The sequence below is a fragment of the Schistocerca americana genome, chromosome 4 (assembly GCF_021461395.2).
Source record: "Schistocerca americana isolate TAMUIC-IGC-003095 chromosome 4, iqSchAmer2.1, whole genome shotgun sequence".
Taxonomy (NCBI): Eukaryota; Metazoa; Arthropoda; class Insecta; order Orthoptera; family Acrididae; genus Schistocerca; species Schistocerca americana.
This window is the reverse complement of record NC_060122.1, coordinates 468374519-468396194: the sequence shown is the minus strand read 5'-3', so window position 1 is coordinate 468396194 and position 21676 is coordinate 468374519. Positions and strand designations below refer to the sequence as shown.

Here is a 21676-nt window from a genome sequence, read left to right as displayed (position 1 = left end):
GAACAAAAAGTGACAAAATTTATTTAAAAAGAAAAAAACTGCAATTATAGAACAAACCTTGGCATCTGCTGAGATTTTTTTAATGCAGACACTGAAATTAATACCTACTTTCAATAAAGATTTTATTATTAACACTGACCAGACAGGTAAATTATCAGAGATTACTTTAACAATATTAGAGAAGGAAAGTTGCTACTCACCATGTGGCAGAGAAGCTGAGTCGCGATAGGCACAAAAAACACACACACACACACACACACACACAAACACACACACACACACACACTTTAAAAAAACTTCCTTTTTTCACCCTCCATACACTATATTTTCATTTATCTTGTTACTCCTTTCTAGGATATCAGTATCAGTCTGTCTACAATAGAACTCTTGTGAAAAAAGGAACAAAATGATGTTCATACAAAGGTGTGACATGAATGAAATTGCACATACATACACTGCACAGTACTCTCTAACTCTGTCTGGTAGATTAGCAGCAAAAGTATTTGTCTGTCTCCAAGAAGCAACTGGTAAATTTGGCCCTCAAGTTAAACACTAAACTAACATTCTAAAAAAATATACAAATGTTGTAATAACGTCGTCAAAATCTGGAAAGTTAACAACAAGACTGTACGTCGACTTCCTTAATAGTTGTCTGATGCCTTATGTGGGGAAAGGAAAGTTTTTGTTGATTATTCACTCTTGGAGTAGCCAAACAAAGGCTGAATTATATGATGAGGTCTTTCAAGATGAGAAGAAGTCACCATTAAAGTGATTCCCCCAAAATGTACTACTCTTGGTCAGCCTTCTAAGGTCTACTTTTATCGGCAAGTGAAAAATCTAATAAAGCACATACAAAATTGTACTTATCTCACCAAAAATGATCAAGAAATAAATTCTTGTGAAGACTGCATAAAAATACAATTAACATTACATCATCAACTTTCATCGCCAATTTTTAATGAAATAATCCAGTATGCTTGGTACGCTTCCTAACTTTCGGATGAAAGAGGAATTTTTACGAATGTCAGTGAAGTGTGTTTTCCCACAGATCTTTTGAAAAATGCTGATCTTATAAAAATTCATCTTTTGAAAATTGTGCCACATGTCGGGATAGTTGTTTCAGTGTTGTTATGATAATTTTCATTCCAGTTTTTGTATGTAAAAAAAATGTAAATCAACTGTAATATAAAAAAAGATATTTTTATTCTACCAGATGATTTGTTATAGTTGCAATAAAATTTCATTTAACTATTTTAAAATAATATATTAATTTTAACTCGTTTCATAAGGTCTAACAAACATTTGCGTCATATACAAAATAAAATCATTAGTGATTTCATTTATGATAGTTTTGTTTGTTCATTTTATTTAAAAATCCTTCTAATTGAAACTAAAGAAAAAAATATTTGGTAGAAGCTGGAATTAAAACTGGATCAGCAGATTAAAAATCAAACGTGCTACCAATGAGTTACTTTAACCCAAGTTCGAGCGTTCATTAAACCACTATATAATGTGTGGGTAAAACTTTGAAACCTTTTTTCAAGGAATTAACTGGCCAGAGCATTTTACTGCTGCTAGAGGAGAATACCCTTTAGGTAAACAGCAAACCAACCAATCCTCATTACATTCTGAGTTCCCCAAGTTGTGATCTCCTCTTATACGACAAAGAACAAAAGAACAAGGGAGTGTAACATCCCACTTCTCAGGATAACCGGATTCAGAAAAAGCCTAAGCAAGAAACAGGGAAACAGGCCTATAGCAATGCAGTCTTGGTTTTTAGGGTGGCAGTTATCTAACACGGATATCCGCTTTGCAACATCACCTTGCAGCAGCAGGAAGTAGATCAGATGGTTTTCTTTGAGAAGATTGGGGGGAGGGGGGGGGGGGGGGGCAAGGCCAGACCTCAAATTCAGAAGGGTCTGTGTGGAAAGATGTGTTCTACTCTTTGTCTGTGAGGGGATGGATATGGTGGTCTACCTTACGGAGATGATGTCCATGATATCTCCATGGTAGAAGGTGAAACTGCTGGTCAAGATGGCAGCTACACTCTTCAATATTGCAAAGATAGTAGTTTGGGTATCGAAACTTCTTAGAATGTTCCTCCAAAGGTTTTGATCAAGGAAGTACAGATGTGTTGCAGTAAGGAGGAGCCATCTGCTGCCCTGATTCGTTTTCTGGATGTGGATGTGGCCCTAAGTCAGGAACCGTATTTGTATAAAGCAGGTGTATCAGGCCTCAGAGGAACTGGAGGTAAACTGATTGGCACTAGAAGTCTACAAACTCCAGAACATGCAGTTATGTCAAGAATGGAATTTCATCCATACCAATGGTGGACTTATGTTCTAGAGACTTAGTGACCATCAGCGTGAAACAGTGCGAGGAGGAAAGCACACGGGAAATTTTATTGGCCTCCTTACAAGGACAATGCTCGTCATTCCCAGGAAGTGGGGAGACTGGTAGCCAGCTGCTCGCAACTGAATGAACAACTGTTGATCGGTTGTGATGCCAATGCCTACAACCTGGTGAGGGGAAGCTGTGAAACCAACACCAGAGGTGAGCATTTACTTCAAAATCTCTTCGTGAACAATTCAGAGATCCTGATAAGGGATAGGGAACCTACCTGCAGGAATATATGAAGGGAAGAATTATGTGACATAACATTTGGGTCCACCTTAATGGGTAGCTATGCCAAACAATGTGATGTGACATTGGATCAATCCTTATCTGACCACATATATACTGCATTTGGTGTTGAATTAGCTGTTAAATAGACCACGGCCTATAGGAACCCCAGGAAAACAGACTGGGACTAATATAAGAAAAACCTGAACTCACTTTACTTGATAAGAAATCTAGTAGATCTCGAAGAAATGGCAGATGAAGTGATGTTACACTTAGAAAACTGTCCAGTCACCATGAAGTGCACAAAAAAGAACATACATTGGTGGGACAATAAAATGGAAATGCAAAGAAACCAGGTAAGAAGACTGTTCACCTTTGCAACAAGGAAAGGTCAATGGGCAAAGTACAATCTTGTGACTAAGCAAGTGAAAGTATCATCATGGAAGGTTTTCTGTGAGGAGGTGAAAGGTACAGCTAATTGTGCTGGAATTCATAAAATCTCACTAGAAAATGAACAAATTCAGGAGGAATTTTATGAAGTAGGATGGCGGGTAGACAAGGACACCATGTGAGATGCTGGCTCTGCTCCTCAAGACTTACTCCACTCAATGCACTCAGGCAGATAATACAGACCAAAACTAAGTCCCTGAGAGGTATCGGTTTACAGGTATTCAAAAGAAGAACTGAGATCCTGTCCAAAAATGTGTTGATTAAAAAAAAAAAGTGTCCACTGGGTATGGGGAACATTGAAACCAATCAAGTTACCATGCTTAGGCACCATTTACAAGGAAGCATATCCAGGACACATAAAGGAATCTCAAGCTTTTTGAAGAAACTCTTATCACTGGTGGGGACAGTGCGACAGTGAAGTAACTAGAAGTAACCTTGGATACAAAACTCTCATGGACCTGACACTTAAAGAATATAAGTTACAAGTTGGAAGCGCTCTAATGTTCCAGAAATAAGTACTGTATAAACACCACTGAAATAAGATCTATGATAACTTATGGAGCTACAGTATAGTGGAATAAAGTAGAATGGTGGCTGCTAAGGAGCTTGGCAAGGTGCAGAGACTGGCCTTCTTTGCCATAACAGGCAGAATTAGCAGCACACCCACTTCTGGGATGTAGACCAAGCTGGACATGCCCTCATTACACCTTTTGAGTTACAATGGAGATGGAAACAGTGGCATACAAATTAAAAACTGGAAACCATTGGGATAACCAGAAGCCTACGCCAATATAGTGATAGTGATAAATATAGGAATGCTTGGAGAAATGCTAGCTGATTATACAATCTTTGGTGAAGAAGAAAGCACACAAGATAAACTAAGAGAACTGTTAAAATTAACATCATGATCGCAAAAGAATGGGAGGCATGTGCTGACAACAGATGGGAAGATTTGCAGTGTTGAGTGCATGGGCAGTGTAGCAGATCATGTGGCTGGAACGAGTTTTTTTTAACAGTGAACTGAATAAGTTGATCATATTTGCAAAAGTGAAATGAGGAAAGAAATTTCAAGATCATCATGGAGCAGCATTCACCATCAAGGAGGACACAATGTACAACAGCAACAATCCAAGACAATGAAGAATAAGTTTGCAAGAAACAAAACTCAAAACTGTTGCCCGCCCAAGAAGTGCTGAGTGAACAACTGAAACAGTCATACTTCTGGGGTGTGGAACAGCAGATGATGGTTCAAAGGGAACTGTGTTAGAACTGTACTTTATGTTTTTGGCCAAATTGTCAAGACTAAACTGTCATGTGAAGGTCAGCAGAAGGAAGAAATGACTATCACTGAATTGAGGCTACTAAATGTGCTGGAAGCATTAATAGGAGAATGCTAGGAACAAATGAGAAAAATGTGGAAGTAATGGGAAGAACATCAGGAATGAATAAGACAAATAAGAGAAGAATTTTGGGCAGAAACAGTGATAGAATCTGAAGACGTTTCATTGTCATCATCTAGTAAGCCACAAGAATATAAGGTCAAATACAAGGATTCAGAAACTGATGACAAAGAAAGAATTTTCGAAGTGGACAGTCTTACAAAAACAAGATCAAACTGAAGCTGCTGCAAATAAGAGTGTAGCAAGCCCTGCGAATACAGATTTAGGTCACAAAGATTGTTCCAAAGAAAACAGCAATATACAGGCAGTTGAAATAGAGGAAGAAATACTGGGGGGCCCAAGAGTACTGGGGGGGGGGGTCCCAGGAGGAATGGTCATAATTCAAGGGTATGGCAGGAACGATCATTCGAAGCAAAAAACTTCAGTAAATATGGGCTCCAAAACCCCTACCTTAAAATCTATTACCACTCATTAATTTTCACTGCTGTTAAGCACACCTCTTCTACTCAACAAATGCTCATAGCTCTTAAGGTATGCATTTTACTGCCCATGTTTACTAGACACTTCTGCTTTCAATTATCCTTCCTGTCATATCCCCAAATACTGACTGTTTCTCCTGAGGCACCCTGCATACACTAGGGAGCTTCAGTAGTACCAAATTTATGTGTGGATGGCACATTAAGAGCAGACTGTACAATGGAGCAAAAAGTAGAGGTCAGTTTTAGTGAAAATACATTGGAGATTTAGAAGGGCAGAAGAGGGCAAATGGTTATCTCTAAAGAGAAGAAACCTATAGAGAACACAATAGCATCTACGAGATTAGATTGCACTATGATAGAATTAGACTATGGGAAGGACACACAAGTGGATCATGTAAAATACGTCAAATTGAAACATCATCTAGATGAGGAAGAAAGCATTTTGAAGATGAGGAAACTGGCCAAGAAATCACATAGAATGATACCAAAACTGAAGAAAAGGACCAAAATACCATACAAGGAAAGTGAACAGAGAAAGAAGGTGGTGGAGAAAGAAGAGGGAAGTGCAGATGAGACAGGAAAGCTGAACGTGACAGACAACTCAAAACTATTTAAAAAATGTCACATGTGTGCCATGGGGGAGGGGGGGGGGGGGATTGAACTCATTTTGTGGCTTGAGAAAGAACGATGGAAAGAAGACATGGCAAGCCTTATTGTGATGGTGGCAATCATGACACAGTTCTGTTCGTAATGAACTTCACAAGCATAAATTATCTTGACAGTGTTATAAGTGTTATCTACAAGTGGACACTTAGGAGCTATTTGTTTTTCTTAGAGTTTGCAACATGGGGAATGTTAACTGCCAACTGCAGCTCGAACATCAGCACTGCATCAGTGCGAGGTATGGGACTGCACCCTCACACCGTACCGAGCATGGAGCTGACCCCACTTGAAATATCAACACTGTGCAGTCACAGAATGTGTCTCCACACTGAACATAGCAGCCGTCCTTAGGATGCCTGGTGCAATTATGCACTTGTGAGGCTTACCCCAGCAGCTAGTGACATAGCGGCAGTGATGACCTTACGGCCCTCCACACCACATCAGTGAGATCTTTAAGTATTGATGTGCAGGTGCACAGGGACACACTTGCTGTACCACAAAGAGTGGCAGTCATGCATCTAGTGAAAGTGTTTCAGTGTGCAAGTACAAGTGTGTTTTTGTTACAAATTTGTTTTGTATTTGTTTTCACTGAATGGATTCAAACTAAAGATGTAAGATGATTGGTAATGTGGATGTTGCGCAATTGAATAACTTAATAATTGATGTGTCAAACCTAGTTGGTGGTTTAATGACTGATGTGCTTTATTGTTTTTATCTATATTGCTATGTTAAAAATCTGAGGACACGGAATAATGTGAGCAGAATGAGTTTGTTTAGTTTTTACTTATATCTGCACAATGGTTTGTGTTTTTACCATACAACATATGAGTTGCCTCTGATTTTACTATGATGTTAAATGCATGAGTGTAATAACTGTAATAGTTATGTGGCTTTGCTTGATTTTGTTACTTGGAAATTTTTGTCTGTTCCTGCATTTGCTTTTTTCCAAAATTTCTTTCCAGATTTGAAAAAGAAGTGAATGGGGGGAATGTAAGGCATCTTTGTCTTGCGGCTATCTTTGGTAGTCAGTTGTGTGGTGGCTGCAGTGCTGAACAGTTGTCAAGGCTGAGAATAATCAAACAGATATATAAATGGTACTAGTATGTTGAGTGCCAAAGCAATTAAAAATATTAAAAGCTATCAAGAAATCAGATTTATGTATAGATAAACTTATGCCTCGAGCAGGAACAATGATTTGTTCTTGAGGCTGGAGGTTCATGCCACCATATAAGTGAAAGGTGGACACGCTCCATAATAATGTCAACTAATAGGCGTCCAGATACACTTGATCAGATAGTGTATCTGACAAACTCAAGTATCAGAAAGGAATAATATTCTCCGGCAATTGCCCAGAACAACCTGGGGGACACATTCTCGCATCTGAAAGACTTTAGCTACAGCCCTTTGTTATTCAGCTGCAGAATATGCCTGCCCCATCTGGTGCAAATCAAAAAGATCTCAACTGAAATGAGACCTGCAGACTCAAGACAGTTTGTCTGAGATCTAAATCCTTTAGAAAATTATTGTCTAGCATGTATTCCACCTTCAGTTATCTGCTGCAAGGGAGCATCCCGACTGGAGAAATCTCTAAGGTACTGAATTTGAGGACTCACAAGTTTTACAGGTATCAACCAGCAACCCAAAGACTCAAGTCAAGAAAGAATTTGCTTCATGTGACAAAAAGCTCAAGGAAAGTTAGCCCATAAGGAAAACAGAGTTAGCAAAACTAAGATCAACATGAGAACAGGGGGATGTCCATGTGAATCTATATTACGTGGATGTGATGAAGAAGAGACAACGAACCATATCCTTGTCTGAAAATTATGCGCAACTACATGCTACCCCCAGAACATGGTTGGTCTGACCGAGGAAGCATGTGAATTATCTGCGTACTGGTAACATCATATTTAGTATGTATTTGTGTAGCACATCATTTGCTGATGCCGTACCTGTTAGTGGAAATGATAACATTTATAGCAACAATCTGTCTAGAGTATTTTTGTTAATGTTTGTGGTATCTGTAAGGTATAGTGTAGGTTTCTAACATGATAAAATAAATAACAAAGGTATGAATAATCAATATACAGTACAACATCCAGAAGTTGAGACTAAGAAATTGTTTTTGTAGTTTTATACCCAAAAGAAAGCAAACAATATAACACTAATCATATTTAGTGAGAGACTACACAGTCTGCCTGCACTAGAAAATACTGTGTCCATCAAGTAACAGCAGAGCATCTGCTGTGTATGGAGAAACTACCGCTAGGAATTCGAGACCACCTTTCTTTTTCTTGCCTAAAAGTCCAACATGCGAGATGGAAGTTGGACTGAGATCTTGATTTGACTGCATTACATCCTTAGGCTTTCTGCTGTTAACCTTCAGTCGAAGATAACTTATCTTATTCTGAGAGCTATGAGTCATGATGAATCTGACAAGCAATATGCTCACAAATATGACAGCCCTTCTGAATTTTAACAAAATAATTCTTCCTTTCCATCATACTGTAAACCTAACATCTATTGCACATAACTGAATACTTAATCAACAGGGAATTATTCACATTATGATATATACGGGATGGAAAGCAAAAGGAACCTCTTGTTGAAAATTTTGGATTTTGAATTTGTTCTGAGTGAGTTATATCAGTATAAATACTGATCATGGAAAATACGTTTTTCAAGGTAATGCATCATTTTAAAATTTCACTTTACTATCAATGGAAAACTTGACAGGACAAAAATTCTACATAAATATTACCCTTAGACTGCCCTCTTTCAAATGGTACAGACTTTTTTTTTTTTAAGTTAAACCAAACAATGTAGGAAAAGATATTTTGCCACCTACCATAAAGAAGACACATCAGGTTGCAGATAGGCACGATTAAAAGACACTCACATATAGCTTTTGGACACTTTGTCAGTAAAGACAGACAGACACAGACACACACACACACACAGACACACACACACACACACACACACACACACACACACACACACACACACACAAAAGCAAGCAAGCACATCTCACTCACATCAGACCGCCAGCTCCAGCATCTTGGACTGGAATGCAACATCACGTGGGATGTAGGCAGCAATCTGGAAGGGGAAGGAGAAGGGATAGTAGTGTACAGGTGGGGAGAGAGACAAACGCTGTCTGGTGGAGTGTGCGGGGACTAGACTATCAGGCACAGTGTCAGTTGATTGGGGGCATGGAGATGGAAAAAAACAGAGAGAAGTGGGGAAAGACAGGCGGATGCATTGGCAGAGGGCTGCGTATAAATAGGATGGGAGATGAGAATGGGGAGAAGATGATAACACAGAGGGGGTGGAAACTATTGGGTGGAGGGTATGGGGACAGTGTGTTGCTGTCAGTAAAGCCTGGGATAATTATGGGAGCAGAGAATGTGTTGTAAGGATAACACCCATCTGTGCAATTCAGAAAAGCTGGTGTTGGCGGAAAGGATGTAGATGGCTCGGGCAGTGAAGCAGCCATTGAAATCAAGTGTGTTACATTCAGCTGCATGTTGTGCCACAGGGTGGTCCACTTTGCTCTTGGCCACAGTTTGGCGATGGCCGTTCATCCAGGTATTGCACCTGGGTTTTTCACAGGGATATGATCCTCGTGGCTAGGGGTTGGGATTGGGAGTGGCATATGGATGGACTAGAATGTTGTGGAGGTTGGGTGGGCGATGGAACACCACTTTAGGAGTGTTGGGAAGTATCTCAGGTAGGATGTCCCTCATTTCAGGGCACGATAATAGGTAATCAAAGCCCTGGGGAAGGATGTGGTTCAGTTGTTCAAACTTAGGTAATACTGGGTGGCGAAGGGAACACCCCTTTGTGGCTGGTTTTTCGAGGTGGTGGGGGGGGGGGGGGGTTGTTGTTGTTGTGACGGGAAATGGTATAGGAGATCTGTTTGCGGACTAGGTCTGGGGGATAATGCTTATCTGTGAGAGCCTTGGCAAGACCCTCAGCATACTGAGCAAGGAAGTTTTGTCACTGCAAGTACACCATTTCCAGGTATGACAACCAACCAGATGTCTAGCAGGATGAATGACCACCGCCAAACTGTGGCCAAAAGAGAGTAGACCACCCTGTGGTACAACATGTAGCTGAACATAACACACTTGATTGCAATGGCTGCTTCACTACCCGAGCCATCTGGATCTTACCCTCCACCACCAGCTTTTCTGAACTGCACAGATGGGAGTTATCCTTACAACACATTCTCCACCTCAGCCTACGGTAACGTACTGTCCCCACACCCTCTCTCCTATTGCCTCCGCCCCATTCTCGTCTATCATCTTGTTTTTTGCAGTCCTCTGCCAGTGCATCTGCCTGTCTTTCTCTGCACTTCTCCTTTTTTGTTCCCTTTTTCCCCACATCCCTGCCCCACAACCTCCTGACGCTGCGCCTGTTGGCAGTCTAGTCCCTGCACACTCCACTAGACAGCGTTCGTCTCTCCCCCCACCCACACACTACCATCTCTTCCCCTTCCCTGCCCCCTCCAGATTGCTGCTTGGACCCCACAAGATGTTGCATTCTGGCCCAAGATGCTGGAGTTAGCAGTCGTGTGTGCTTGAAGAATGTGTGTGTGTGTGTGTGTGTGTGTGTGTGTGTATGTGTGTGTGTGTGTGTGTGTGTGTGTGTGTGTGTTTTAATTGTGCCTGTTGCAACTTGACATCTTATTTTCAAGTTGATGAAACATAGCAAGTGGTTAATCCCTGCAGACCTATAGCAAATTATAGTGTACAAAAATTTAAAACAAAATAAACTGGCCCCAAGTTGCAAAGAAGTAGAACTTCCTGCACTTTTATTCACACTACTGGTATGTTTACCTGTGTTATGGCATATTTTAGGTCAAATTCGGACTCTGAAGCTATTAATGGGCACAAAACCACCTAAAGTTCTGATTTCACAAAACCCTCAAATATAGGTTACTAAAATCAACTATTTTATATTGGCCAAAGGATTTGATTTTCTGCTTTTGAAATAATTGTGCCTGATGGTGTTCAAGATCGTCAGGAGCAGTGTTTTCATCTCTTCTCCTATGGTTCTGGACTTTCTGGCTGGTCAGGCTCTTCCACAGGACCCTCATTTTCACTGCCTCGAGTTCTGGTTCAGGTTCTGGTTCCACTTCAGAACGCAGAAAGTCTTTTTTCCTTCTCTTCATTAGATCATGATGTTTTCATATAGGTAATCTTTTTATTGTCTTGTCATTCCTGCAGGAACTACTTTACAAGGAAACACAATGGGTCCAGTTTCTTCAGGAAAGATGTGGTGTGCAGATTCATTTCCATTAATGTCTATTTTGCAATGCACATAGCTAACAATGAACTCAAGGTTATATTTAGTTACGTGAAGTATCTTGTTAGCATTATTATTCTTCAAGATGTTTAGTCAGTTACACATATTCACAGCAACTTTATCTTCATCATTTGCACCAGCAACAGCAGATGTAACATGTATTGTAGGTGTAGGTTTTCGCTGCTACAGAAACATGAACTATCAGCTGGCATTTTAGGGTTGCCAAATGCAAATTGGTAACATTTGCAGGTTCTTATAACTCTCATATAAAAGGGACCATTTCTTTAATCTGTCTTCATCATAAGTAAAGCTATTCTAAGCTCCTTACAATGCCTATAAAATTTAGGAGATACTATTTTGTGAAGTATGGAATACACAACTGTGACATTTAGAAAAGAGACCTTTTGTCAGGCCAATGTTACTTCCCCATAATGGCAAGAGGGCCATTTTCAGAAGATTTGCATCAATTGCTTTTAATGATACTATTGAGTCCTGTTAGATTTTAAAAAAAAATTGAACTTATATGAGCCTGTACAGAGTGGAAGTAAATTACTAAAATATACAAAAAACAAAAATAGATATTTTAGACATTATCAAATGTTATTTCTTGTACTGAAAGTTTTACTTCTCTGACAAGAGGCCCCTTTTCACTTTCCACCTCATATACTGATTTGTGTTGATGTTCAAGATAATAAAAACTGCTTCATTTTCAAATGTTATACACCTTTGTTATCAGTCAACAGAAGCAGCCTTCCATTCATTTAATATCTCTAAACTATAAATCTACAGCTGGACATTGGGAAGTTTAAATGTTACTAACCTGGTGGCTAATACTAATCAGTGTGGCAGTGAATGCTCTACCAATCACTGCTTCCACGAAGAGCTGTCTAATTTCACAAGGCCACACTGTCCGCACAGTTGCTGCTGTGCCTGCCAAGCGACAACACATTGCTTGTGATGGCAGGTCTGCAAAATCTCTTGCAAGATATCGAAGATGTTCTTTCTTCTTCTTGCTTATTGCACCAATGTCAATCAACTGCACCTGCACACATTTGTAACAGAGGTTATATGAAACCAGCCACATATTTGTACATTAATCAATGATAACTTCAGTACCTGTTAACTAATGAGTTCACAGTATGTCTTCCAGTCCACAAAAAGCTACTACAGTGGTAGAAAATAAAATACAGTCTTCAAAAAAATGACAAGGACAGTGCATAATGGATCTTGGACAAGACACACAAACCACAATGTTTTGCCCATTGCTGAAGTAGATATACATGTGTGTGTGTGTGTGTGTGTGTGTGTGTGTGTGTGTGTGTGTGTGTGTGGAAAACAATACTCTACAGATAAAAAAAGATGAGAATGTCCCCTTTTACCAAAAGGAAGTCCGTACAGTATAACATGACTGATGGGTTTGTACCAACGAACTTATTCTCCTCCACTTCCATTCACTCATATTCCTGCTAACATGATTTCTAAATTGTATTCTCGCTAACATAATTTCTACCTCTGCAGCTAGGCAATGGTATGTAAGGAACATACATCATATGTCACATCATACCGTAAGAAGGTACCTCTGACTCTTGTAGCACTTTTCATGTTTTGGTAGATTTCAAAATACCCTGGGAGCTATATGAACTGTACTTTCTTTCAATACCTCTGCCAGTAATGGAGCAGAATGTGCAACATCTTTTCTCTGCTTGCTATATTCACTGAATGTCTGATGGATCACTAACAGCACCTGTGAAATCAAGGAAATGTCACCGTACTTTAATATCTCCAATTGCACTATTTACAGCATCAAATTCACACCTGCAGCTAACACAATGAATGTATCCAGAAAGCATCTTAAATCCAGATATGGGGAACATATTAAAGATTGTGCCTACTGAACTGCTCAGTCTTTATGTGCCTGTTACATCACCACCACAAACATATTGGCACTTTTCCCAAATTTGCAGACACCTATGGCAAGTCTGAAGCCAATAATTTAGAATTCAATGTTTTACTACACATGGTCATGTTGCTGATAATATGCTCTTATATTTCTCTGGCCTACCTTACTCAACCTGTTATAGGGAACCTACAGTTTAATGCAGAATCCAAACCACAGTGCAACTCTGTATTTTTCACACACGCAAATCATTGCCAGAGGCAAAAGAAGAAACTAATAGCAGAAAAAAAAATCCTACTACCAACTGAGTATTGTGCCCACCTTTGGACTTGTAGCCCGATAATTACCAGTAACCGTCACAATTGATGCAACAGAAGACTGTAGGGACATTTACCTACAGTGCTTGTGACATAAAATTCTTTTTATTTAATCACTTGTTGTTCAACACTGCAGCTTTAGCAGAATCAATTGCAAAGAACTGCAGAAAACACTAAAATTATCTACGAATAATGAATTCTGAAATTACTTTCTTATTCTTGATAGCATACTTTGAGTACTTGCTGTGTAACACTTAACCACAAACTAAGAAAATTACAACAGGCTATGGTAGCTGATAATTTAAGTTCATATCAAGAAACTTATGATTACTTCCTCAGCACCCCTAGTAAAGCGCTGCAGTTTTCTAAACAACCTCCAGGTTGAGACATCTTTACCTTGCCAAGTAGTTTTATCTTATCTCAGAAAGTATCCAATTCTTGCACCAAAAAATTTTTACAGCTGCCTTCAGGAAAGACGAAGTACGACTGATTTCTGATTCTTCACTGAAAGCAACCTCTAGCAACTGGTAGATGCTCAAACTTTTGTACTCGGTCTCAATAGCATCAGACCAGCTATATAAGTGCTGCTGAAGACAACTACAATGCTCGCTATTAAAGTTACAACACCAGAAAGGCTGGCAAATAATGAAATTTTATTTATGGCACATTTTCAGTGTAACATCAAGAATACATGATTAATTTAGTGTGTGATTTGGGGGTTGTATAGGATGTAAAATTTAGTATACAGTTTATAGTGTCTATAACGTCATCACTTTTAACAATTCATTGGCTATAACAGCGAAAGCTGAAGGTCCCATTTAAATCGTATGTAATCATTATATTTAAAAAATCACTTAGTACAACATGGCTTATTGCGACTTTCTGTATAAAGAGAAGTACTTTTTATTATATTTTTGAAGAAATATATTGGCTTGCCCCCCATGAACCATGGACCTTGCCGTTGGTGGGGAGGCTTGTGTGCCTCAACGATACAGATAACTGTACCGTAGGTGCAACCACAATGGAGGGGTATCTGTTGAGAGGCCAGACAAATGTGTGGTTCCTGAAGAGGGGCAGCAGCCTTTTCAGCAGTTGCAGGGGCAACAGTCTGGATGATTGACTGATCTGGCCTTGTAACACTAACCAAAACGGCCTTGCTGTGCTGGTACTGCGAATGGCTGAAAGCAAGGGGAAACTACAGCCGTAATTTTTCCCGAGGGCATGCAGCTTTACTGTATGGTTAAATGATGATGGCGTCCTCATAGGTAAAATATTCCAGAGGTAAAATAGTCCCCCATTCTGATCTCCAGGCGGGGACTACTCAAGAGGACGTCATTATCAGGTGAAAGAAAACTGGCATTCTACGGATCGGAGCGTGGAATGTCAGATCCCTTAATCGGGCAGATAGGCTAGAAAATTTAAAAAGGGAAATGGATAGGTTAAAGTTAGATATAGTGGGAATTAGTGAAGTTCAGTGGCAGGAGGAACAAGACTTCTGGTCAGGTGAATACAGGGTTATAAATACAAAATCAAATAGGGGTAATGCAGGAGTAGGTTTAATAATGAATAAAAAAATAGGAGTGCGGGTAAGCAACTACAAACAGCATAGTGAACCTATTGTTGTGGCCAAGATAGACACGAAGCCCACGCCTACTACAGTATTACAAGTTTATATGCCAACTAGCTCTGCAGATGATGAAGAAATTGATGAAATGTATGATGAGATAAAAGAAATTATTCAGGTAGTGAAGGGAGAAGAAAATTTAGTAGTCATGGGTGACTGGAATTCGACAGTAGGAAAAGGGAGAGAAGGAAACATAGTGGGTGAATATGGATTGGGGGAGAGAAATGAAAGAGGAAGCCGCCTGGTAGAATTTTGCACAGAGCATAACTTAATCATAGCTAACACTTGGTTCAAGAATCATAAAAGAAGGTTGTATACATGGAAGAATCCTGGAGATACTAAAAGGTATCAGATAGATTATATAGTGGTAAGACAGAGATGTAGGAACCAGGTTTTAAATTGTAAGACATTTCCAGGGGCAGATGTGGACTCTGACCACAATCTATTGGTTATGAACTGTAGATTAAAACTGAAGAAATTGCAAAAAGGAGGGAATTTAAGGAGATGGGACCTGGATAAACTGACCAAACCAGAGTTTGTACAGAGTTTCAGGAAGAGCATATGGGAACAATTGACAGGAATGGGGGAAAGAAATACAGTAGAAGAAGAATGGGTAGCTCTGAGGGATGAAGTAGTGAAGGCAGCAGAGGATCAAGTAGGTAAAAAGACGAGAGCTAGTAGAAATCCTTTGGTAACAGAAGAAATACTGAATTTAATTGATGAAAGGAGAAAATATAAAAATGCAGTAAATGAAGCAGGCAAAAAGGAATACAAACGTCTCAAAAATGAGATCGACAGGAAGTGCAAAATGGCTAAGCAGGCATGGCTAGAGGACAAATGTAAGGATGTCGAGGGATATATCACTAGGGGTAAGATAAATACTGCCTACAGGAAAATTAAGAGACCTTTGGAGAAAAGAGAACCACTTGTATGAATATCAAGAGCTCAGATGAAAACCCAGCGCTAAGCAAAGAAGGGAAAGCAGAAAGGTGGAGGGAGTATATAGAGGGTCTATACAAGGGTGATGTACTTGAGGACAATACTATGGAAATGGAAGAGGATGTAGATCTGGATGAAATGGGAGATACAATACTGCGTGAAGAGTTTGACAGAGCACTGAAAGACCTGAGTCGAAACAAGGCCCCGGGAGTAGACAACATTCCATTAGAACTACTGACGGCCTTGGGAGAGCCAGTCCTGACAAAACTCTACCACCTGGTGAGCAAGATGTACGAGACAGGCGAAATAGCCTCAGACTTCAAGAAGGATATAATAATTCCAACCCCTAAGAAAGCAAGTGTTGACAGATGTGAAAATTACCGAACTATCCGTTTAATAAGTCATAGCTGCAAAATAATAACATGAATTCTTTACAGACGAATGGAAAAACTGGTAGAATCCAATATCAGGGAAGATCAGTTTGGATTCCGTAGAAACGTTGGAACACGTGAGGCAATACTGACCCTATGACTTATCTTAGAAATTAGATTAAGGAAAGGCAAACCTACGTTTCTAGCATTTGTAGACTTAGATAAAGCTTTTGACAATGTTGACTGGAATACTGTCTTTCAAATTCTAAAGGTGGCAGGGGTAAAATACAGGGAGCGAAAGGCTATTTACAATTTGTACAGAAACCAGATGGCAGTTATGAGAGTCGAGGGACATGAAAGGGAAACAGTGGTTGGGAAGGGAGTGAGACAGGGTTGTAGCCTCTCCCCGACATTATTCAATCTGTATATTGAGCAAGCAATAAAGGAAACAAAAGAAAAATTTGGAGTAGGTATTAAAATCCAGGGAGAAGAAATAAAAACTTTGAGTTCACCAATGACGTTGTAATTCTGTCAGAGACAGCAAAGGACTTGGAAGAGCAGTTGAACGGAATAGACAGTGTCTTGAAAGGAGGATATAAGATGAACATCAACAAAATCAAAACGAGGATAATGGAATGTAGTCGAATTAAGTCGGGTGATGCCAAGGGAGTTAGATTGGGAAATGAGATACTTAAAGTCGTAAAGGAGTTTTGCTATTTGGGGAGCAAAATAACTGATGATGGTCGAAGTAGAGAGGATATAAAATGTAGACTGGCAATGGCAAGGAAAATGTTTCTGAAGAAGAGTAATTTGTTAACATCGAGTATAGATTTGAGTGTCAGGAAGTTGTTTCTGAAAGTATTTGTATGGAGTGTAACCATGTATGGAAGTGAAACATGGACGATAAATAGTTTGGACAAGAAGAGAATAGAAGCTTTCGAAATGTGGTGCTACAGAAGAATGTTGAAGATTAGGTGGGTAGATCATGTAACTAATGAGGAGGTATTGAATAGGATTGGGGAGAAGAGAAGTTTGTGGCACAACTTGACTAGAAGAAGGGATCGGTTGGTAGGACATGTTCTGAGGCATCAAGGGATCACAAATTTAGCATTGGAGGGCAGCGTGGATGGTAAAAATGGTAGAGGGAGACCAAGAGATGAATACACTAAGCAGATTCAGAAGGATGTAGGTTGCAGTAGGTACTGGGAGATGAAGGAGCTTGCACAGGATAGAGTAGCATGGAGAGCTGCATCAAACCAGTCTCAGTACTGAAGGCCACAACAACAACAACAACATATTGGATAGAATATTTAATGGCCATTTTTGTTTTTTTATGTCTGAGCATTACTAACAACAATGTAACAGAGATGTTGAGTCGCATATAGGCACAACAAAAAGATTTTCACACTTAAAGCTTTTGTCAACAATACACACACGCACACACGCACACACGCACACACACACACACACACACACACACACACACACGCACGCACGCAAACTGGCACACTGGCAGTGTGGTTTCAGTTGCCTGAGACTGCAGTCGTGTGTGTGTGTGTGTGTGTGTGTGTGTGTGTGTGTGTGTGTGTGTGTGTGCGCGCGCGTGTGTTGTTGTTGACAAAGGCCATTGGCCAAAAGCTTTAAGTGTGAAAATCTTTTTGTTGTGCATCCCTGCAACTCAGCTTCTCCTCTATATTGTGAGTAGAAACTTTCCTTCTCATAAAATTGTTACCTTCCATCCTGGATTTTCCATTGTTTAACAACAATGTAATGTTTATTTTCAAACTCTTATTTTCTGCAGATTATTGGCTTCAAATCAGGCGTTAAAATAAATGCATCATCAAATATGCTTATTAAAAGTTTTTACATTTTGCTGGCATTTTATTGCTGTACATATACCATAAGCATAAGAAAATTTCCACTTTAGTCTCTCTCCGCAAATATTACATTGTAAAAGCCGGCCGTAGTGGTCTAGCGGTTCTAGGCGCTCAGTCCGGAGCCGCGCGACTGCTACGGTCGCAGGTTCAAATCCTGCCTCGGGCATGGATGTGTGTGATGTCCTTAGGTTAGTTAGGTTTAAGTAGTTCTAAGTTCTAGGGGACTGATGACCATAGATGTTACGTCCCATAGTGCTCAGAGCCATTTGAACCATTTATTACATTGTAAATACTGTTGGTGTACTGTATTTCTGCTACTTTTTGAAGTGTTCACACTATGGCAGCCTGAAATTTACAGACATGAAATTTTTATTGAAAAACAAAGCTAAAACCCGGTTTGTGCAACTATCAGTTTCTTGATATGAACTTAAATTATCAGCTACCATAGCCTGTTGTAACAAAGCTAAAACCCGGTTTGTGCAACTATCAGTTTCTTGATATGAACTTAAATTATCAGCTACCATAGCCTGTTGTAATTTTCTTAGTTTGTGGTTAAGTGTTACACAGCAAGTACTCAAAGTATGCTATCAAGAATAAGAAAGTAATTTCAGAATTCATTATTCGTAGATAATTTTAGTGTTTTCTGCAGTTCTTTGCAATTGATTCTGCTAAAGCTGCAGTGTTGAACAACAAGTGATTAAATAAAAAGAATTTTATGTCACAAGCACTGTAGGTAAATGTCCCTACAGTCTTCTGTTGCATCAATTGTGACGGTTACTGGTAATTATAACCGGTTTCAACTGTATACAGCTGTTACGTCTGACAGCAACAGTGATTTTAAGCCACGTATTTATCAAGTTTTTGTATGTCCATCTTATTCCTGGAGGTCTGAGGGCCTAGGCCATTCAATATTGTAAGGAAATGAAACGCCTGCAGCTGTCCTTATGATGTTATTTATTGTGTAGCTACCAGTTTCGGCACTTCAAGGCACCATCTTCAGGCCTTAGTTGATGCTGAAAGGGTTATCACAATCCATATATATGAGGCATCATTGGCCAACAACTGGTTTACGTAGACTATCTGTAACAATGAAGTAGTCTCTCCAACCATCAATTGTCAATGGCGGCTGTGCTTACAGTCCATGATACTCCAGACATTGTCACAATGTCCATGTGGATGTCTGTCTTCCAAATAAGGCCATTCCCTGACTCAATGTGCATGACAGAGGATCCTACACAGTCAAGCAAACAACATGTCTCTCCCCTCGTGCACTAGTCACATGAGGCTCTTGAGATCCAGTTTGACAGTCTTGGAGTCGTAACCGACAGGAACAGCATTGAAAATTCCTGGCAGATTAAAACTGTGTGCTGGACCGAGACTCAAACTCGAGACTGAGTTCGAGTCTCAGTCCGGCACACAGTTTTAATCTGCCAGGAAGTTTCATATCAGCGCACACTCCGCTGCTCAGTGAAAATCTCATTCTAGGAACAACATTGTCATGAAATGATTAACTGTAATCTCAATAGGTCATAATCCTGCCTCTGTCAAAATCGAATACATGCAGATAGAAAAATGGTTCAAATGGCTCAGAGCACTATGGGACTTAACATCTATGGTCATCAGTCCCCTAGAACTTAGAACTAATTAAACCTAACCAACCTAAGGACAGCACACAACACCCAGCCATCACGAGGCAGAGAAAATCCCTGACCCCGCCGGGAATCGAACCCGGGAACCCGGGCGTGGGAAGCGAGAACGCTACCGCACGACCACGAGATGCGGGCATGCAGATAGATGTTTCTCCTTCTTTCATGAAGCATAAAATGATATTCTCACAAATAAATGACATTCAAATGTAATTTCTGAATGATAAACCCACTGCATTATCTGTCCGTGTATACAGAATGTAGATAGTATCATTCTACCTACATCAGGCAGTTACACTGAAACAATAATCACTTGCATATCAAATCATGTAGTAACTTCATGCCAATTTGACGTTTATTGCATGTCACATTCATGATATTGAAATTTTAATGGCCAGCAATGTAGCTACAGAAGAGCAATTCCTTCTTCATTTGACAAAAGGTTCTGATACTTCATCTCTTCCAAGAGTAAAGAGTGATCTCTTTCAAGCACAATTTTATGATAATATTTTGAGCACACTACTTTGAATTGAAAACAATGTTTTGCAACACGCTATACTGAACTTAATGAGGCCCAGAAATAATTCTATGAGGTCAGGCAAGGAAGATCACTGTTCCTCATCTGCTTAAGCCTTTGGCTGCTGCACATAAACTTATTAAAAGTTGAGTCAATTATCCAGGCCCAGAAATAATTCTATGAGGTCAGGCAAGGAAGATCACTGTTCCTCATCTGCTTAAGCCTTTGGCTGCTGCACATAAACTTATTAAAAGTTGAGTCAATTATCCACTAACTTGACTACCATGATCTGAGTGCCTCTGTTTCAGGGGGCTGTGTGTGGTCAAATTATCCATATTGCTTGCAGTGTCTAGTTCTGAATATTTCTTGAGAGTTGGTTATGACAACTCTCTGTTGAATCAAAAATTATCAGTACCATAAAGTTTCTAATTTTAAACCTACTCTGTAGATGAATTATTACATTAGGAAAAACAATGAGGTGTCAAAATTACTTTCACTACCAACAACAACCCCTTTCAGTAGTTTAACCAGAGTTTTGTAAAACAAAATACAAAATTAGCACATCTATTCCAATTCACTTTGTCTACCCACATGTAATACCCTTATTGTACTTCTACAACTCATATGAGCTATTGCTTGAAGGGGATGCAGATTATACTATTTCACTGGCTATGGTGAATATTGGCAGTCCATTACGTGACTTACTTTAGAACAATTTTGTGGACTAAACTGTCCTATTTATGTCATAATGGGAGAGTGAAATATGCTGACCATTTGTGTTACTATATTGGCATTCACTGTGAAAAACAGAGACAACTTCTTAGTCCCATTTTTGCTGAATTTGTTTCACGAAACATGTTCAGTAATTTCAAGTACAATTTGCTCCTTTGGCTACAGGAAAATGTTAAAGTGCCTATCTGTAACTTATGCACGAAAACGATAGTTGTTACACAACACATAGCAAAGATGGCGAGTTGCTGAGAGGCACAACAAAAAGACTGTTAAACAATGCTTTCAATAAACAGACCTTCATCAGACTAGGCAACATGCATTCGTGCCCATACACACACACACACACACACACACACACACACACACACACACACACACAGTTTCTGGCTGCCAAGGCTTATTCCATCCTAGATTTTCCATTGTAACTTATATGCTTCATAAACAGCATGAATAAGTAAGTTTCAAATTATTTCTTGTGCATCAGAAACAGAAGTATGATGGTTGCAACTGATCTGTTACATAATAATGCCTCCTATTCTTTTTTCTTTCTTTTTGTATGTGTTAATCTGAAATAGCCATGTTTCCTGTCTGACTTCATTAAGCCAATTCATCCATATATTTGCTGTATTTCTATCTTCCTTGCTGATCTAGGTTTTGTAGCAGGACTGGTGAATTTCAAACCTATTTTAAATTTGTATGCTTTTCTGGAAATTTAATAACTTTTATAGAGACCGATGTTTAACTTTATCTCTTCTGTGCAGCTTCTGACGCTTAGGGTTTGTTTTGTGTGTCACTAGTCCGAAACCAAGTCATCAACGTGCTTACCATGTGA

At 39.5% G+C, this 21676-nt stretch overlaps 1 protein-coding gene across 1 annotated transcript in view; it reads right to left on the bottom strand.

Annotated features, from left to right (window-relative positions):
- LOC124612458 overlaps nt 1–21676 on the bottom strand; it is a 147295-nt gene that overhangs the window by 3734 nt on the left and 121885 nt on the right. The window contains exon 11 of the mRNA XM_047140686.1: nt 11745–11966. Coding sequence (XP_046996642.1) covers nt 11745–11966 — 222 coding nt within the window. The remainder of the gene's footprint in view (nt 1–11744; nt 11967–21676) is intronic.